The sequence below is a fragment of the Micropterus salmoides genome, unplaced genomic scaffold (genome assembly GCF_014851395.1).
Source record: "Micropterus salmoides isolate LMB-PRFRI ecotype aquatic unplaced genomic scaffold, ASM1485139v1 Ms_hic_scaffold_1, whole genome shotgun sequence".
NCBI lineage: Eukaryota > Metazoa > Chordata > Actinopteri > Centrarchiformes > Centrarchidae > Micropterus > Micropterus salmoides.
This window is the reverse complement of record NW_024040040.1, coordinates 15,617,301-15,636,695: the sequence shown is the minus strand read 5'-3', so window position 1 is coordinate 15,636,695 and position 19,395 is coordinate 15,617,301. Positions and strand designations below refer to the sequence as shown.

The following is a 19,395-nucleotide window of genomic DNA, read 5'->3' as shown; positions in this document are numbered from 1 at the left end:
TTCCTGCTTCCCTGCTGACTCCGGACGCAGAACAGCACATATCTGTAAACACGTTGCACAATGAGGACATGACTTGTGAAACATTTGGAGGTTTGTTGCATAAAAGCATTTTAATATATGTACTGCATGAAGAAATCTCAGGAGGAATCTTTCAGGGTTAATAGATAATAATAATATATTAAGTTAATATAGCACATTGCCATTGTCTAGTGAAAAACATGTATCTGCAAATGTGGTCTTTTTAAAGGGTTCCTTTATGGGTTTGCCTCATAATTAAAAACAGGGCTTAGTTTGGAGATACATGGTTTTCACAGGACAATGATGATATGTAAAAAAACAAACAAAGAACAATTACATGCTCTCTCTCTTTGACTTCTTGCACTACTACCACCTAAGAAAGTAAAGGTCTGTTGGTAATTAATACCATTATATAATGACACTGACTTGTGCATGTATATGAATACATTATGGTATGCTATTATGTTATGAGCATTACCAGAAAATCCACCTAAAAATCATCCCATTGCTTAGTATAAGGTTTAGTTTTGTCCATATGCCGATGTGGGAGTCCCAGAGCGCTTTGATAGCTGTATTAAATTACACCCTGAAGTCACATCCAATGAGCTAACATACACATGGTCCTCGACCCTCAAAACATGGCTGCTCATTCCTCATAATGCCTGTCATTGCCATATGTTGATAAAAGACAGCAGTGGTTAGCATTTGTGTTCGATGACCTCTAAACACAGCAGCAGAGAAAGAACATATGCTGCATATTTGCAGGGTGCAGCTAATTTAAGGTCACCCTTAATATGTTCTTTTTTTTGTTTTTTTACATTGGTCTGCTGACAGCTGAGATAGCCAGCACTCAACAATGACACCACAGACAATCTAGAGTGATATGGTTTGAACAGGAAACCATAATAATGACACAACCATGCTGCCTAAAACATGTTTTTCCCTTTTGGTCTCTCTTCTCTGTTTGTATCTCTGTAGCCAAAGACACGGTGGCTATTTCTGAGCGTGTTAAAGCTAATGGTCAGGTTAACATGTGGTCAATGGCAGGCATGGCCCCGCTTCACAAGCAATGCCAAATGTAGCTCCTGGATGGGTAGTTGCCATGGAAATCCACAGCAGACCCTGTGTTTGTCTCTGTAAGCGAGTGAAAGATAATTGACTCAGTCGGTCAGCTCTGCGGTAAACCTACCCCTACCAGCAGGTAATAAATAACACAGATAACAAAAGAACACTTGGTGAATGAGCTATACTGTTATGCGGGCGACTGTTAATTTCTTTCCTCTCCAACAACAGAGCTGGTGATTGTAAACAAGAGTCTGCAGCCGTGCTACTGGTACTGTGACCAAATTTGACAGCAATCCATTCAATAGCTGTTGAGATATGATACGATGTCAACCTCATGGTCATCCTCTGGGAACCATGAATGTCTATACAAACTTTTATGTCAATTCATCAAAATGTTGATGCGATATTTTGTTGGTTGGCCAACACACTGACCAACAATTCTATCCCTAAATCCTCTAAAGCTATTAGCATGGCCATAAACAGTGTTTGTGGCCACGTGTTAACCAGAACTATTGACCTCGATAGTCCATAAATGCAGGGACACAAAGATAACACAACTCCAACAGTGGCACCTGTGCATTCGGGAACAAGGACTCAGTCAGTCCCTTGTTACTCGGGCCAGTTTCAAAGATGTGCCTTTGGTGGAGACAAGAGGCTGCAGGAGACAGATGGTCAAATATGTCTAACTACAGACAACATAGCATAATGTGCTGCGTACGTAAGCTCCTGAGTATTCAAAGCACGCCAACAGGACAGGTTTAATGATGAGCGCTTGCCAGGGAGAAACAGTGTCCATGAGGATAACAAGCATCGGACCGCCCAGCCCTGGGAAATGACTCAGCAGCAGCTGTTGCCATGGGTTACCAGGATCTCGACAGGCTCGGTGCTGACACATCTGACCCCCCCAGTGGTGACTCCACCCAATCTGCCACTCCACCTTAAATCCAGCCGTCACTTTCTCAGGAGGCTCTGATGCGGGCCGTGTGTGGAGCCATGCAGCATGCAGAGAGGCGGGGAGGGGGGAGAAAGGGGAGACGGGAGGTGTTAATCCAATCTGAGGGAGGACCTGCGAGGCTTTGGCCTAGTCTCCCTGCACTAGCCCACTAACCTCCACAGCCCACCCCTCCTCCTCAGTGCAGTGCAGATTAATGCCTTATTAAGAGCAACTGACTTAGCAGCAATCCACTTACACTAACATGTAAGATTTGCAGACTGTTACGTGGCCCGGGAGCTATCTCGCCACCGGCCTGGAAGGAAATAGCTGAGTAACTTCAATAATGCTTTCTCTCTGCGAGATACACGTTGTAAATGTTGTCTTTATCCGCCACAGAAAACAAACAAGACAAAATAAATACTGTAACAAAGATGCTTCTGACTTGCTTAGAAATGTCTATTTATGTCTCAGGTGATCACAGTCCTTAGAGGGACATCCTCCCTTAAAGAAGAGTCACATCTCGATTACATAAAAGCAGCCACTGTTAAATATAGGTGCCGTAATGCATGCCGTTTATAGGAAATGTCAGTGATGTCATGCTAATGACATTAAGGCTTTGTAGGCGTGGGCTAATTAAGGACGAAGGGCTGAGTAAATCTCCTGCTGTGGCTACACCCTGTACTCTGGGTCAGGGCATGCTATCCCATAAGCCACTGTTCACCAATGCAGACAATTGGCATGCAAACTAGATAATAGAGCCATGTTACAGACCTTTTCATGTACAGCTTGTAAGTTATCCTGCCTTCAGCTTAGTTTAGTAATGTGTGAAGTGATCATAGGTCTCCAGTAGCTTGGTAGAGCCTACTTCGTGGATTGCACGACTATGTTGCTCCACAGCCCAAATTCCTCTGTAATAATCAGCTTTTAAAAAAAAAAAAAAAAAGGGGGGGGGGGACAGTGATCGACAACTGTAAGAAAAGGCCTTCATGGCAGGTGGTCTAACAAGTAGCTTTAATTTCCTCTGACCACGAACTTCATCCCCTGTGCTGGTAAATCCCCCTGCTGTGGAGACGTTTAAGCCTTTCAGTAACGCGCAGCCTCATCCCTTAAGTAACGCTAACTGATTGGCATCTGGAGAGTGTACGATAGTGTGAAAAGTGGGTTACGAGACAAGGAGTCGGACCCTAAGCTGCAACAATGTTGTACTAAACATCTGCTAGTGTAACATTAGGCTAATTGTGCTTCTGAAGTGTGATGATTGTGATAGAAAGTGTGCAGCAATGAGTAAGCCTGTGAGAATGTGTGGCAGTGCCAGAAAAACCACTCTGCAGCATAATTTAGTAACAAATTCTTTTTTTATTACAACATTTCACGGTTTTCCCATTTCTGGTAATGGTTTGTGGCAGAGTAACATGACTGCTGGAACTCCAAAGAATTTTGATCTACTGTTGACAGCAAAAACATGGAATCAATTACCGGTATTTGTTGGTTGTTTTTTTTACCGTTTCCTCATTTGAGACAATTCAAAGACAGGTTTCAACACAAAAGCTATCCCGAATCACTCTGACAAGAGGGTGTGACAATTTAACCGTAAATAAGGTCCATTTGAGCATCTCCCAGATCTAGATGGAATCCGTCACTCTCATCCTCGTGTACATACACAAACAAAAAAAAAAAAAAAAAAACACTGACAAACAGTATCAATTTTTGGGGCATTTACATTTTGGCCAGCGTACAAACAAAGTTGTGCATTTCCGAAAATTAGAAGACAAAAAAAAAAATTATATAAAACAAAAGCTTGACGCCTCAGCTTTGGCGCAAAAGCAGCCACACAGGAAGTTGGGTGTCGGTGATTAGACGTCGATGAGCTTCCTAGGACGCAGACCACGCCCCGTCCCTTAGGCCTCTCTGCTGCATGTTGATGTTTAAATGTGGTATTGAAGAAGAGAAGTGCACCTACTGCAGCCTACCCCCACACTCGACGAAACCTCATCTCCCGACAGAATGACGAGCATGAAGGTGCTTAAGGTGGCATGTGTTGAGGGGACGGGACTGACTGCCCTGGCGAAGGCATCACCCGTCCACAGGCTGTGCAGCTTGGTTATTTTTGTCGTTTCATAATTTCGGTTACAAAGTTATACAGCTAAAAAGAAGTGACTGAAAACAAGGCAATGCGGGAGTAGGGGGGGTGGGGTGGGTGTACAGTGCATTACGGGAGGGATGGGCTTCACGATGTCTCAGATGCCTTCTCCTGTTCAATGGCTGTGGAGGAGAGGGAAGGAGACATTAGATTCCCACAGAGAGGCTGGATATGTGCCAAGCTTCATTTTCTTTCATGTGTTTATCATCATCATAGCAATAGTCAAGGGAGAAAAAAAGTGACGTAATGCATCTCCACACCCCCACCCCTGGAGGGATCAGAGCCTTACTTTCTTTTGTAGGCAGGGGATTCTTCTCCTGCGTCTCTGTCTTCTTCAGCTTGGTCTTGTCGAAGCTGGTCACTTCTGAAATGTCAGGCTTGTCACTCATTGTTGCAGATGGTCTATAAGATCAGAAAGGGAGCAGACAGTTTAACAGTGCAGAAAACTAACTGCTGATAATTGCACCCAAAACCACAGGTACACCTCGAGGAGTGTGCATGTGGGCTTTTTTTTTTTTTTTTTTTTTTTAAAATCAGTGGAAGGGCGTTGCCAAGGAGAGAAAAAAAAAAAAAAAAAAAAAAAAAAAAATCAGTTCATCTACATGCGCAACCGCAGACTACTTGTCCCTCATGCGCGGTTGCGTCCGCCTTCTTTTGTTCGCCTGCGGCTCTGCCCAGCGTGATTTGACTGCCATGCATGCCGTTATCCAACACGCAGCCCGGGATGTTGCACACAGGGGACAAGGCTGCTCTAGACAATGAAGCCAGTCCAAGGCGTTCAAACCTAAATTTACATAACAAAAGGGGTTCCCATGCAGGGCAGACCGGGAGGGGAAAAAAAAAAAAATAAATTGAGACCGCGTTTTTAAAAACATTAACGGAATAAATGATATTCTAGAGACAGAATACTCATTTATGAGTTTCAGGCAGGGGTTTTCCACATGGAAGCCGTGCAACATCCGCAAATTCACTTGTCACGTACTTCTCTCTTTGGGGTGCAATCTGAAGGAACCACCGCCCAGATTGGCGTCTTGCACATTGATCTTTGTCTTCCAACCCTAGTTCAATGCCACAATTTCGAAATATACCTCAATAAAACCTGCGCTCATAGCCCAATAAAAAGCAGTGAACGCCTGAGAGCGCTGTTAAAGATAACGGAAGCAGGCGCATGAAGCTCGACCACAAACGGAGCAACAAAGGAAACAGGCTGATATGCATGAACGTGTGCGCTTAAGACAAAGACATACCACACACGCCTGCCCAGCTGACACACTGCACCTCGTTATGAGCGTATAAAACACAAAAACCAAGCCGCATTCACTTTAAACCCTAATTATCTCCTCTTTTGTTCTTGCTCGTCTATTTGACACATTTCCCCAGCGCCTGGATCAAATTCCTCACATTAATCTTAGTTTCACGCTCTCATTTCTAGCTGCAGTTAATACAGCTCAGACAAAATAAATTATTTGCTAAATGGGACTTACCAGAGTCTCGGCTGTCGGTTAGAAGGTCTCTGGTCAGTGTGTTGCAGCAGTAGTGGCGCGTCTTTGCGCAAGCATTAGATATAGTCAGAAATATGCTAATGACATCTGACATCATCAGTTCCCATCCTCCGTGATCCCCCTGCTGGAGAGGCAAAAATCCTGCATCCTCATGCGGAAACTAAACACTGAAACCCCTGAAATGAGCCTCATGTTATCATCTCCCAGAGGAAAGAAATGTACATAAATCCATTTATTGTGCTTATTTGATCCCCAGCAGCCACGTGGTGCTAAATGACACACTCCAGCTTTTATGTTGTCACTGTTTTATATCAGCATGGTATCCTTACACTTCTTTTCACCATTACTGGAGCTGTTTTAGTTAAAAGACACACTGAGTTCAGCTGCATTTGATCTATAAAATGAACCTTTTGTGACTTCGCACATTATTTCTCCTCATTACTTTTACCTGTCTGCAGCAGCTCTGGCTGCACATTCATGTACAAAGGGCTCCTCCTTGTGGCAATATAACAGTCACTCTAATGAGAGCATCACCATTTCATGCATCACTCCCTTAAAGTCTCAAATAAGATGAGCCATGATACATGTCTCCAAATATTTAACCATTTTAGACTTTTATCACCCAGAAGTTCAAGACTGTCAATTTGCAAGCTTCTGCCCTAAAGTACAAACCCCTGAATTCATGCCAGGTTGAGGCAAAATGTTATGGTGCTGCCCTTTGACCTCAAAGGAGTCAAACAGTTTTTTTTATATGAATAATTGAATTTATAATTTAAATGAAAGCAGACATTTAGAGGGGGAATGAGTCTTTGGCCAAACTGCTAACAACATCTGAAAAATATGACCCCAGGCCCCAACCAGACACATTGATTTTTGAGGTCACAATATTTAACAATGCCTAGTATTTCGCAAGCTCATCATGTTTTTCTTTTATGTAAAATTGTCATATGAAAAATACCTCCAGCTGTCTGATAAATATAGTGGGAAGCTCCCATTCATTACAGTGTGCTAAATCAAAGCGTGAGAGCCACCAAACTGAGTTTAACTAGACTGTGTTTCTTTCTCATATACAGAATAAAAAGGAAACTCTAGGCATAGTTGGTTCTAATCAACCTGTAAAATCAGTTGTACATCTGGTGTGGCTCCAGAGGCTCTTCTGTTAAAGTCTGAGAAAACAACCCTGATGTTGTCATAAAGACATCATCAGGGTCATCTCAGTTTGGCCATTACTATCGCTGCATTCCAGGCAACTCGGAAATTTCTGACCTCCAACCAGAAAAAATACAATGGAACAGTACTTTAAGTCAGACTTCCTACTTGTGAACTCGGGAGAAAAAATATATGTACCCTGACATCATGAGAAGCAACCAAATGACGTCACAGATCAATTGCAGCTCCCATGGAAGCACACATTGCAAATGGTAAACTACAAACTAAAAGGCAACATCAACTATATTTGCTTGGATTTAATCATAATAATACACACAATCATGTAGTAAAACCTGTTCGGCATTCAAATTGATGTAGAAATATGTTGCAAATGTTATTTTAGGAACACCAAAGGCACTGATGAGGGTTCAATTGTGTGCACACTTGAACACCATCATGCACCTGGAACACTTTCAGGTCAGAAGTCAGAAATTTCAACTGGGAAATCTCTAAATTCCAAGCAGTCTGAAACGCAGCACATTTGCATGGTCTTTGTGACAAACCTTATGTTTACCTCGCACACCTTGCAGAGATGTGAATTAATTGCATTATGGGAAGCGTAGGCTGTGGCATTTTGCAGATACTAGGAAGTTAAAACATGGATATATAATAATGCTTTCAATTTTGCCCTGAGGCCCAAAAAGCATTTACCCCATAGGCCACCATTATAAAAGAGACGTCAGTAAAACTGTTGACAGGACACCTCAAACTGCAAACAAGGTCAATTAGGACAATTACGAATTTTTGATCCGTGGAGGTTTTTTTATTTATAAAAGCCATTTAAAAATCTGACATCACAATGTAAAGTACCGGGCCAGGTATCCAGTTCTATCTCCATGAGTAAAATTCAAGAAATCTCCGCAATCTGTCTCTCACAAGTCTCCCAACTTTTAGAAAACAATACTAATTTGCTGCAACTTAAATTTACTGATAAAAAAAAGAAGCACCAGTGCATCTGTAAGCCATTGTCAAAGCTTTATTGTCAGAAACAGCTTGAAGTGTTACATATAAAAAAAAAATTTATAAATTTAATCACGCTTTTCCACCACTTTTTTTTTAACCCACCTACAGGCAAACAGTGAAACCTGCTTCATTTGAACTAAAAGTGACCCATTACAGCTGCAGAGACAATTACACCATTTCTATGACAAACCACGGTTGAAATCTTAACACTATGATTAAGCTTCGGGCTCAATTTGTTTAAATGACCTTTTGAAACATGGGTAAAGCACCAACTGCACCTCATATTAGACACATTTAATCAACAACAGACTTGTCTGAGTTTCAACACTTGTCACTTGATTTTAGTTTTCTTTTAGGACAATTACAAGTATTCAAGGAGAAGAAGATTGACAGCAGCTTATTAAATGACACTGCAGAGGTAAGATGCATCAGCTCATTTATGAGGCTCACTAGCAAAACCCTGAAATGAGTAAATTAAGTGTGTTCTCTAATGTTATTCCCGTTTATGGTGCAGCTTTTAATCTACTGTATGTGGCCTGATGATAACGGTTAGCACAAACCGTTACAATCAATAAAGCATTAGTGAGTTAAAGGTTAAGCTATATTATATACCATCAGCAGGTGCTAAAGCAATTTTTTTTTTTTGGGGGGGGGGGGGGGCACATTTTATTTTATTACTTTCTGAAGCAAAAAGGGCCAAAATATTTCTAACCATGTGACATAGTGGAATGCTTCATTTAAAGGGAGTTCAATATGAGGTACACATAATACATAATGTTACATATTGGACCCTTTGGTGAAAGTGAAGGCCAGGCCTCGGTGTTCAAGGTTGGCAAGACCAAAACTTGAAAACAGCAGAAGAAAAAAAAACCCCATACAAATACAAGCTTGGTCTTCAGAGAAGGAGGTGATATTTTGCTCTGTCTCCTGGGTGCAAAATGTCAACGACAATGTGTGGGGCATGAACTTTAAACAGTCACATGGGGTTGGCCAGAAAACCATCAGGCCCTTTATTCGAGCCTTTCTGGATATGTGGCAAAAAGTGCCAGCCGGGTGGGCCTGACCCGGGGAGCCACTCGCGCTCTCTCTCTCTCGTTCTTTACAAAGGTACGTGGCTGAAGAGGTAGGACACGGACTCGCCATTGTGGGTTCTCCTGATAGCCTCTGCCAGGATCATAGAAATGTCGATTACCTGGAGGAAACATCAGACACATGGGGAAAATAAAACCTTGTTGCTCCATATTTTAATATCATTAACTCGGTCTATTCTGCATATATGACATCCAGATCGCATGTTAATATCAGGCGGAAATGGCGGAAACTGAGAAAGAAATACAGCACAGAGTGTGTAAGATGTGTTTACATTTTACTAAGTTTCTGCCCAGTACAAATGAAGAGTTAAACCACTTGATGTCACTATTGTCATCATTACTACATTTTGCCTAGCGGTGTATAAAGATGAATAGTTATGAGAGACAAACCACCAGGTGTCATTCACAGCGCTACATCATGTTTATATTCGATGATACTTCATCAGTTATACTTTTCCAAACATTTGGGGCACCAGAAATAAAAAAGCTTTTCAGATCTAAGCAAATCACAGGGGTGCCATATTTCTTTTCTTCAAAAGGGCAAATTCGGTTGAAAGGTCACATGTGTTCATGGGCAACTAAGCGAACACAGCTTTAATGATTAATTTAAAACTGAACACACAACTACAACACTAAATTTTCTACTGAGTACATTTTGTACATGATATAAAACAGTGTCTGAAGTAGAGAGAAATACATTGAAAAGGCATGAGCTGAAAACAAAGCCTTGAAATCAAACACAGGGGCAGAAAGTTAGTGTGTATGTGTACCTGGATTTTCGGGCACGCCTTCATCTTCTCTTCTTGTGGAATGGTGTTGGTAACCACCACGGCCTCGAATGGGGCGCTGTTAATGCGAGAGATAGCTGGACCGGAGAAAATGCCGTGTGTGAGGATGGCGTAGACCTTTACTGCGCCAGCATCAATCAGCCTAAAAGAGAAACAACAGTTAAGTTAATGTGATACCAATGTATGTACCAATTTTTTTCCCCGAACTATTAATGGCGAGCTGATTATTTTAATGCATGTAAGGTGTTACCACAAACAGGAGTTGCAATATCTCAACTGATATAAGCAGCTTATCAGTTTAATGTTAATACGCTGCAGTCACCACATCCTTGTGCAGAAGTCTGCACACAACACTTAATAGTGATCCTGTTCTACAATTCTGTTTCAGCATCATCACACCTCACAGACCAATGCAAAGACAGATGAGTTTAAAAAAAAAGAAAAGAAAAAAAAAAGAGAAAGGATTTAAATGATGCTGACTTGTCTGCAGCGTGGCAGATGGTGCCACAGGTGTCGGCCATGTCGTCCACCAGGATGGCCACACGGTCCTTGACGTCACCCACCAGCACCATGCGGTCCACTTCATTAGCCTTCTTCCTCTCTTTGTGGATGAGGGCAAAGTCCACGTTCAGACGGTCTGCGATGGACGTCACCCTGGATGAGGACGGGAAGAAAATCCCATTAGGCACGAGCTAAACCTTTAACTGCTTGTCAAACAAGACGACTTCCATACTTTTCACTTTAAAATGCCTAAACTGGCAACAAAGGTTTTGCTGGTGTCTCCTACCACCACCACAGTTGTGCCAGCTAACACATCATCTCTTGGTTGCCTATTAGCCGCTGGTAGGCATCTCTGAGTGTCTGTAATCTCACTGTATATTACCGTTTTGCTCCGCCAGCATCTGGTGACACGATGATGCAGTTCTTCCACTCTGGAATATTTTCCCTGATCCACTGCAGAACAGCAGGCTCTGCATAAAGGTTGTCTACAGCAATGTCAAAAAAGCCCTTTAAAAAAAACGGCACAAAATTACTTGTTTTTCTTTTCCACGGACAACAGCAGTAGCTAATAGACAAAATTTTTGGTTTAAACAGGAGTCAGCCCAGGAAATACAGATATGTATCATAACTGTAACTCAATCCAGACGCCTTTAATAATATGAAACATTATGTTACCTTCGGGTTGAGATATGTTTTTCTAATCTACAACTACAATTTAAAAACAGTACAGTCCCTTTATTTCTTTAATTTATCCTGGTCCAAATGAAATATCTATGGCGTTTCCTGGGATAATCTTTCACCAAACTACAAAGCGTATCATGTTAAATCCCACATTACCCCCAACATATAAATTCAGAGATCAACTCAACCTTCTGGGTGGACTGTACCGAGTCGTAATTTGCTAAAGAAATTGAAATTTAGTAGTCATAGTACAAATACTAGTTCTACTACAACAGCATCAATTACTAAGCTAGTAGCTAAAACATCATAAGCGTTTGGGACAAACCTACATTCTCCCTGCCACTCATTCAATTACCATATTCTGTCTCTTTCCACCTGCTGAAGCATTGCTACGCTAAGCTAGCGGTTCAAGCGGGTCTGAATCTCCATTTCAGCTGCCAGTGAAGGTGGAAGACTTAAATGAATTTGCTGTGAAACCCAATACAACTAACCTGGATCTGTGATGCATGGAGGTCCATGGTGATGATGTGGTCGGCACCGGCCACAGACAACATGTTGGCCACCAGCTTGGCTGAGATGGGTGCTCGACTCTGGGACAAGCATCAAGACACAGTTGCTTGAGGTAAGTAAGTTAAAAAAAATAAAATAAATAATAATAATAGAAACTTTAAAAAAAACAAAAAACAACAACAACAACACTAAAGCGTTCCTTTCTCTTTTTAAATGCAAATTCGCTGTCAAGTACTGCATGAAGTTTTAATGCATTTTTCAACTCCTAGTCATTTAAGGGCTCCAAAATTCTTCTGCATTTGACAGTGATTTTCAGCCTCACACACAAAAAAACACCTTTGTTTTACTGAAGGACTTGCAGCTGTTGGCCAAACTTCATCTGTGGCCTTTCCATTATGTTCGGTCACTCCTAAAATCTAGGCCTTCTTGCCGCCACAGGCAAACACAGTGTAGATGTACACAGCAGGCACCGGTCTTATTGACAAAACACTCAACTACCTGGAGATGATGGCGGAGCCGTGCTTGTGTGAGTGCTCAGAGGAAATTCAGGCCAAATAGACTGATAAACTGAGGAGCTCTGAGCTGAGTCAGCGATAAGACTTGGAGGTATCAGGATTAGATAAATTATCCATTTGAAACAAATTCTGCAGTTCAGTAAAAAGTCACTGTTAAATATTTTGCAAAAAATATGTACAATCAGTTCTAAGCACTTATTTTACATTAAATTGACTGTTGACCATCTTCAAGTTTGAAAATACACATTTTTCCATTTACAAAAGATCATCAAACAACAATGACTCCAGACAGCCTAAAACACCTATTTTAAAAAGACTTTGCATTGTATTCCCAAATAAACATAGTCCTCCACAAAGCCAGCAAGCAGCCCCTTTTACAAAGTAAATTCTTTATCTGAGAAACTTCCCCCGTAACTCAAGTCAACATGTGGATGAGGTAAACCCAAGTGTTTGCACAGCTTTGACCCTCACGTGAGTTAAATGAGGCAATGCTTTAAAAACTTATTACATAACTGCAGGAAAAGAGGGGCAACAGAGGAGAAGAGAGGAGAAGAAGCCATTGTAAAACCCTCCCCCAGGTGCACACTGGTGGAAGACCAGCTCTATTGTTGCTTCTTATGGACCTTGACTTGTTGTTGTAGTTACATCAACAACCACAAGATAATGATTTATAAGATAAAAGGTTGTGTGATCCAGTCTCTTAGTCTTACAATATTTGAGACAACACTCTGTAAACATATTTTTCTTAACCACAATAAAAGGTCTTAGTTGACTTAGGTGTAGTTGAATTAAGTCTTCTGCAGTCTTCTTGACATAGCATCTTTATAAAAGGGGTATTCAGGTTTTTAAAAACGTATTGACATGAAACAGGTCATTAAATCAAACTTGTGAGTGTCCAGCGATGTACATTACGATCAGAAATATCACGACTGGGTTTAGGAGGGATGGTGTGTGTGTACCTTGTCCTTCTTGTCCTGCCGGGCGTAGGGGAAGCAGGGGATGACAGCAGTGACCCGGGACGAGGAGGCGATCTTGCAGGCGTTGATCATAATCAGCAGCTCCATTAGGTTGTCGTTAATTTCGCCGCAGCCACTCTGCACGATGTACACATCCTCGCCGCGCACGCTCTCCCCGATTTCCACACTGTTCGGGCAACAAGAAGGGGAAACCCGTCAGCTTTAGGGTCCGACTTTAGGCTGACGTGACTTCCATCACATCTTTATTGACAAGCAACAGCAGATGGATGACGCGTAGTATTAACATTTTGTAATCCTTCCCAGAAGGATTACTGCAAAATGTTTTAAAGTTTACTTATTATTAAGCTCCAATTACACATTTATGAGCAATGAGTGTTCACCCACTCAGTTTTGACATGTATGACAGAGCTGCCTTGAACTGAAGAAACAGGTTTGGAAAAATACTTGTAGGGGGGTCAAAACTGTACCGTCAGGCAGGCGCGCGCACACACATACACAGTTAACCTGCAACAGACACTGAGGATGAAGCAGGCAGCATTTGTGCGCGAAACATTCCTGTGTGGGACATGACCGGGTCCCCCCTGGCCTCGAGTCATGTGATCACTGGACACGTATACAGTTGTAAAGGGTGAGAGTCTGGCTGGTCTGCACAGTCACAAGGTCCGCAGTTTTTTTTTGTTTGTTTTTTTAAAGAGAGGCCAGCACTTACAAATCAGCCAGAATCTGCCTGGAACTGTAGTGAACACCACTGCGAATAAAGGCCGCCACTGACATTGTCTGAACTTGTACTAAAGCATGCTTGAATAGTCCTGGAAAAAAATTTCTGATTCCTGCTTCTTAAACGTGATTATTTTCTGGTATCTTTACTCCTATATGACCGTAAACTGAACATCTTTGGGCTGTGGACAAAACACCACATTTGGGGACGTCATCTTGGTCTTTCGGAAACACTGATTGACATTTGTCACCACGCTCACCATTAGACCAAACATCTAATTGATTAATCCAGAAAATAACTTACAGATCAACTCACTATGAAAATAATAATAGATGCAGCCCTAGGGGCAACAATATGGCTATCTTTTTGGGGGGGAGAGTTTACTACCAGGGCTGCAACTATGTTACTTATTCAATTTGCAGATTATTTCTCAATTAATCCCTTTATAGTTTTGTCTATCCAACCCAGATTAAGTTTACAATCATAGAAGCCAAAATTCTTTAAGAAACTGACTAAAACTAGTAAAACATTTATCAATATAGTTGATAATTAAAAGGAGACAACATCCTGAAATGAATTAACTTTAATGTAAAACTGGAAAAATTATTATATAAATGAGCGATTCTCTGCTCAGAGAAGTGAACAAGATAACTAATCTGATCAGTAGTCAGTGGCAACTTTCTCTGCGCTATGGTCAGTAACAAGAAAGTATTAAGGTTCAATACCCTGCCCCAACATCAGCTAACATTTTATTATTTTATTCTGAAATGATTAGCCAATTAATCAATATAGAAAAAATCTATTTTGATCGATTAAGTCATTCTTTACACAAAAATACTAAACCTCTTCTGATTCCAGCTTTCCATTGTGAGGACCTGCTGCATTTCTTCAGTAAAATGGAAATGTAAAACTGTTTCTTTCTGTTTCTCATGCCTTCGACATCCCCTTGGACTTTAAGAAAAATCTGCTATTTTTTTGATAATTCAATAAATAAAATGCTCCGCAGATGAACACAAAATGAGTGCAACTATATTTTATTTATATCAGCACAGACTGCATTACACCATTACATACTATATATAGCTGTGTAAATCAATAATGGAAGTGTGCTGGTAACCTTAAAACACTTGCTCTATGCCACTGCAGACCAGCTTTGGATTGTCTTCCTCTACACATTTAACTGGGAGAGAAACTGGGAGTTTGACAGAAACAACAAAAATGTGCTAACTGTATGTTCAGGTATTCGGGACGGACAGCCACCACCTTGAGCAGAATGTTTCCTGCTAAAATGCTAAAATTAAAAACAGCAGTCAACAGTATACAAAATGTGATGTCTTCTGTACATAAAAAGTCAACACAAACAGGCCACATCAAGGACATATTACCAATGTAGGCTTCTTTTCTTTTCGCTACTGTCCATCGTTGTGAATGTACTGCATTTACATAAAAGGGACAAGTGTTTTCAGCCATCTTCTTGTGTCAAGGGAATACACCATAAATATGGATCAGTGACTTACACTAGAGCACGTATGCTCACAAAACAAGTCAGTGTCAATAACATCTTTGAGTGGTCCTGTGATTTCATTCCCAGGAATCCATCACCTCTGCATTGGTCCTTGACCTGCAAGTCACCTGGCAAGACCTGGGTCGGAGCTGTGAGAAGAGCCGTTATTAGCGTACGGTTCTCACCTCCCTGTTAGCGAAGATGAGAAAATAATGTTTGTTTTGCACTTTGCGTTGTCCAAACAGCTGTGTTCCCCAGAGAGAAAACTCAGCACAGATCAGAGTTTTCTCCCGCCCCGGTTCGAAAACGGGAAAACTGTAGTGTTGGGACGCACTCTTCAGTTCTCATGCAAAGGTGGATGCTTTTATCCAGAGTACATTACAGTACGGTGACTGACCCCAGCGGAAATGAAATCCAACTCTGACAATGTTAATGCCGTGCTCACTGAGCCACAGGATCGCAAAACACAATGCAGCGCATGGTTTCCTATATCTGAATCAAAGACAATACAATGCACTTAGATGAGGCAGTTGGAGGGCCAAACAATCATATCCTCAACCACAAATACCTTCAAATACATGCTGAGTTTAAAGCTGCAGTGTTGTGATGAGTTCAGGTTGATAAAGACAAGCATACAGGCCAGCATGACGTTAAAAGGTCATCCTGCAGAAGGTTTAAAACCAGCCTTAACTATCTCAGTTAGGCCAGACAGCAAAGGAGGCACTAAAAGTAATAAATCCTTTGTAATGCTAATATTAAACGAGGCTAGCTGCTAGTGTGCAGACAGTAATTCTGCTAATGGTCGGCTTGGCTTTGGAAATGAGGACAAATGAACTGCATGTGACTTAAGTTAAGCAGTGGAGAGTTAAATAAATTTCTTTGCACCTATAAATAACTTTATTCTTATTTGACTAGAGGCCAGCTTCAAGTTATCCTCTTAGTTTAGAGACAGCATTAGCCATTTAATACATATGTCTAGATGAGTGCTGTGGTTGATGTTCATTTTGCTGCTTCTTACTCTATGAGAATATTTTAACTGCGATGAGCTACATTATGTCTGGAGTTAGCCAGCTAACGTAAATCCACGTTAAATGACAGTAAGCTAACTAGCATCCATTATCCCCCGGAATGCTTCTTTTACAGCAGAAATTGGACACTAGTGTTTAACCAAGTGTATCAATGTCTGCGTTAAATTATTGTTACATCCGCAGGTCTCCAGCTAGCCAGGTGTCACGTCAAATTGTGTACACCCGTAACAATCTGTTGCCACTTCGAAACGATAAGCTTTCTAACTCAGGGTTAATATATTAATGTGGCCATAAAACAAGCAGCTAGCGACCACGTCATGTGTTTATGGTTAGTCCACATAGTTTAGACTAACAAAACGGGCTTGGGGTAACACTTCGCAACACGTTTAAAATTTGGCCGGAGACCTTGCGCCTCCCGCAAAATCATCCATCACACAGGAAATATACGTAACGTTAGCGTAATTAGCATGACACGAAGCGAACAAAACATAAAATCATAACATTATGTGACTGTAAAAGTAAGGTGTTTGGTTCTTCAAGTCTGGACTGTTTTCACACATACTTATTCAAAACTCGAAATAGCGAAAATAATTCACCATCACCAAGCAAGCAATGCTGTCCGATAAAGGACGCACATGAGTTAGCTTGTTATAAGCTTGCTAGCCTGCTGTGTTTACATGCGGCTAGCTAGTCACGTGTAGCTGCCGCTCTATAGTAAACTATTGTTAGCTTCAAGCTAACCCTACCCCACATGTGATGCCGAGGCTGAAGCAACTCAAACAGAAATCCGCTCTACGAATACAAATGTGCATCTCATGCTTGAAACGTGCAACTGTCAAAAGCCAAGACAACAATACACGTCGTATACAAGTTAAAGATCTACTCGCCATGTCTCCTGGTTGCTGAATTTCTTCGTAATCACTTTCCCCAGCTCCAGTCCCAGGCGATCAGCCACTTTCTGGGACAGGTCGTGGTGGGAGCTCCCGCTAAAAAGCACGATGTTAGGCATGTCTGAAAAACCCGCTGCGGCTTGTTCGAGAAAAGGAAAAGAAATAAGGAGAAAAAGAAACCACAAAAGGCTCCCCACGGAAGGGTTATGAAAATGGGAAAATTAGCTTGCTAATGTTGCAGCATCGGCATTGCGCTGGTGCAGCGGCGGGGACAGTGTGCAGAGAGGAAATATCAGGTCAGTGTTTGCACGGTACAGGGGAAGTGCCCTCCCCTCATTGGACCGTGTAGTAGTCCACTGACACATGTACACTTATTACGCTGCTGCATTGTTTACTAAACACACAAAGGCCTATTTCAACAAACATAGACTATCTATTTAGTTAAACCTCTTAGAAAATCCATTTCTACGAATGTGATTTTAAGTGATCAATTTATATTTTTACCAGCGCAGTTGACTAGCAAAGTTTATTTAGTGTGACACCTTTCACAGGGAAAGGTCACAAAATGCTTTACAAGAGTAAAATTACGGTCATGTGATTCATGAACAATCAGTTTGAATGGTTTCAGAACAGCAGCAGTGACAATTTGACTACTATATTGACTACATTTATAGTCAATATAATAACATTTTTATTCTGGGGAGAGGCTGAGACAACATAACCAGTTTTTGTGTTTAATTTTGGAGGGCAGGAGGACTGCTCCCATAACATAAGAGTACATTTATAGCACCTATTATATTAGCAGCAATTTCCCGTGTATATTAACGCTTAATGTGCATTTATTACTACCTTGACTACACTTAGTGTAGCATTTATAATATATCTATTAGAGCTGCAACGATTAGTTTATTAATCAATTAGGTGTCAACTATTTAGAGTAGTATTTAGACAATTGATTAATTGCTTTGAGTCCTTTCTTAAAGATAAAACATCCAAATTCTTAATCAATAATAAAAATAATCTTTAGTTGAAGTCCTAATATCAATCGTAATGTTCTGTTAATGTAATATTACTGTTATATATTGTGTACTGTCCAAATATTTTGATGCTTTGGAAACATTCTTGAAACTTGTATGCCAATAAAGCACGCTGAATTGAATGAACCAGTTTTTTTGTTTGTTTAATTTAGGAGGGACTGGGGACTGCTCCCATAACGTGGAATACATTTACAATATGCATGCATTTGTATTTTTTTTTTGTGCTTCTATGGTCACAATTACTCACATCTTAATGTTATGTAAAAACACATTCACATAAACACAAACAACTTCTGAATATGAATAAATGCCAGAAGCTGCTCAACTTGAGCCAAGAAAGAAGTGTGGTCAATAGTGCAAAATATACAAAGCAACCAATTGCATTCTACAAAACATTTTATTGTTTATTATATCCAGGGAGAGGGTCGGTAAGCTTTCCTTGAATGGGCAGTCTTCAAGGAAACTCATTCTACCTACTTCAGGGAGAGAAAAATGAAAGCAGAAAGCAGGCCGGGGAAAGGCATACAAGTGTTCAAAATAGCCACAGTAGGAAAAAGAGGGAATCTGGACACCTGGTTGTGAGCGCTCAGTAAACTTCACTGGATGATCACTGCAAATAACAAAAATTGTGTCATTGTCAAAATACATATTGACCTACCTGTACAAATCTCAAACGAACCTCACACCAACACGTTAGCCCAACACCTAAACCCCCCCTTCCTCCAATTACAAGAGTATGAAGATTGTAGACATGGTGTTCCTCACCATCAGGAATCAGGGGATTAATCCTTCACAATGTTTCAGCAGTTCTCTCTACGCGTGACCACAACTAGGCTACGCCATGCGGATGGGTCTAGTGACAAGCCGTCTCCCTAATAACAAAAATAACAACACAGTAACAACTGGTTATGCATTTTGTGGGTCCATCACTGTTGAGATTTGCTGTGATTTAGACGGCAGGTTAGCCTAGTGGTTTGAGTAAGAGGAGCTACAGGGCTCAGTGGCCACTTTATTATATACGCATGTATAGTCTAATGTAATCCAATACACCAGCTCAGCGATAAATTCTGTTTTATGTTGCCTCTAATGGTCAGGATTTTTTACACAGTCATAAAGGTGTTAAATCTATGTTTTAGCATTGAGGTCATAGTTGTTTGGTGGTGGTGTACTGAGCTGCATTACATTCAGAGATCTTTCTAATATTCTGCCCCCTCCTGGATGTAAATAGGGTAGGGTTGGATATCGTTTTAATTTTATCGATTCTGATTCTACTCATCGAATCCAGATGTTAACAAATCTCGGTTCTGATCCCAACCCCTTCCCC

At 41.1% G+C, this 19,395-nt stretch overlaps 2 protein-coding genes across 2 annotated transcripts; both read right to left on the bottom strand.

Annotated features, from left to right (window-relative positions):
• Window positions 1–3,353: 3,353 nt before the first annotated feature.
• Window positions 3,354–5,783, bottom strand: LOC119903756 (thymosin beta-12). Its single transcript, XM_038719997.1, has 3 exons — window positions 5,642–5,783; window positions 4,447–4,559; window positions 3,354–4,279 (listed from the first exon to the last, which is right to left on the bottom strand). The coding sequence occupies exons 2-3, from the start codon at window positions 4,544–4,546 to the stop codon at window positions 4,245–4,247; spliced, it is 135 nt and encodes a 44-aa protein (XP_038575925.1). The 5' UTR covers window positions 4,547–4,559; window positions 5,642–5,783; the 3' UTR covers window positions 3,354–4,244.
• Window positions 5,784–7,824: 2,041 nt separating this feature from the next.
• Window positions 7,825–17,331, bottom strand: LOC119903749 (ribose-phosphate pyrophosphokinase 2). The gene is made up of 7 exons (XM_038719983.1): window positions 17,032–17,331; window positions 12,877–13,060; window positions 11,384–11,482; window positions 10,594–10,718; window positions 10,191–10,364; window positions 9,693–9,852; window positions 7,825–9,023 (listed from the first exon to the last, which is right to left on the bottom strand). The coding sequence occupies exons 1-7, from the start codon at window positions 17,151–17,153 to the stop codon at window positions 8,931–8,933; spliced, it is 957 nt and encodes a 318-aa protein (XP_038575911.1). The 5' UTR covers window positions 17,154–17,331; the 3' UTR covers window positions 7,825–8,930.
• Between the last annotated feature and the right edge of the window lie 2,064 nt (window positions 17,332–19,395).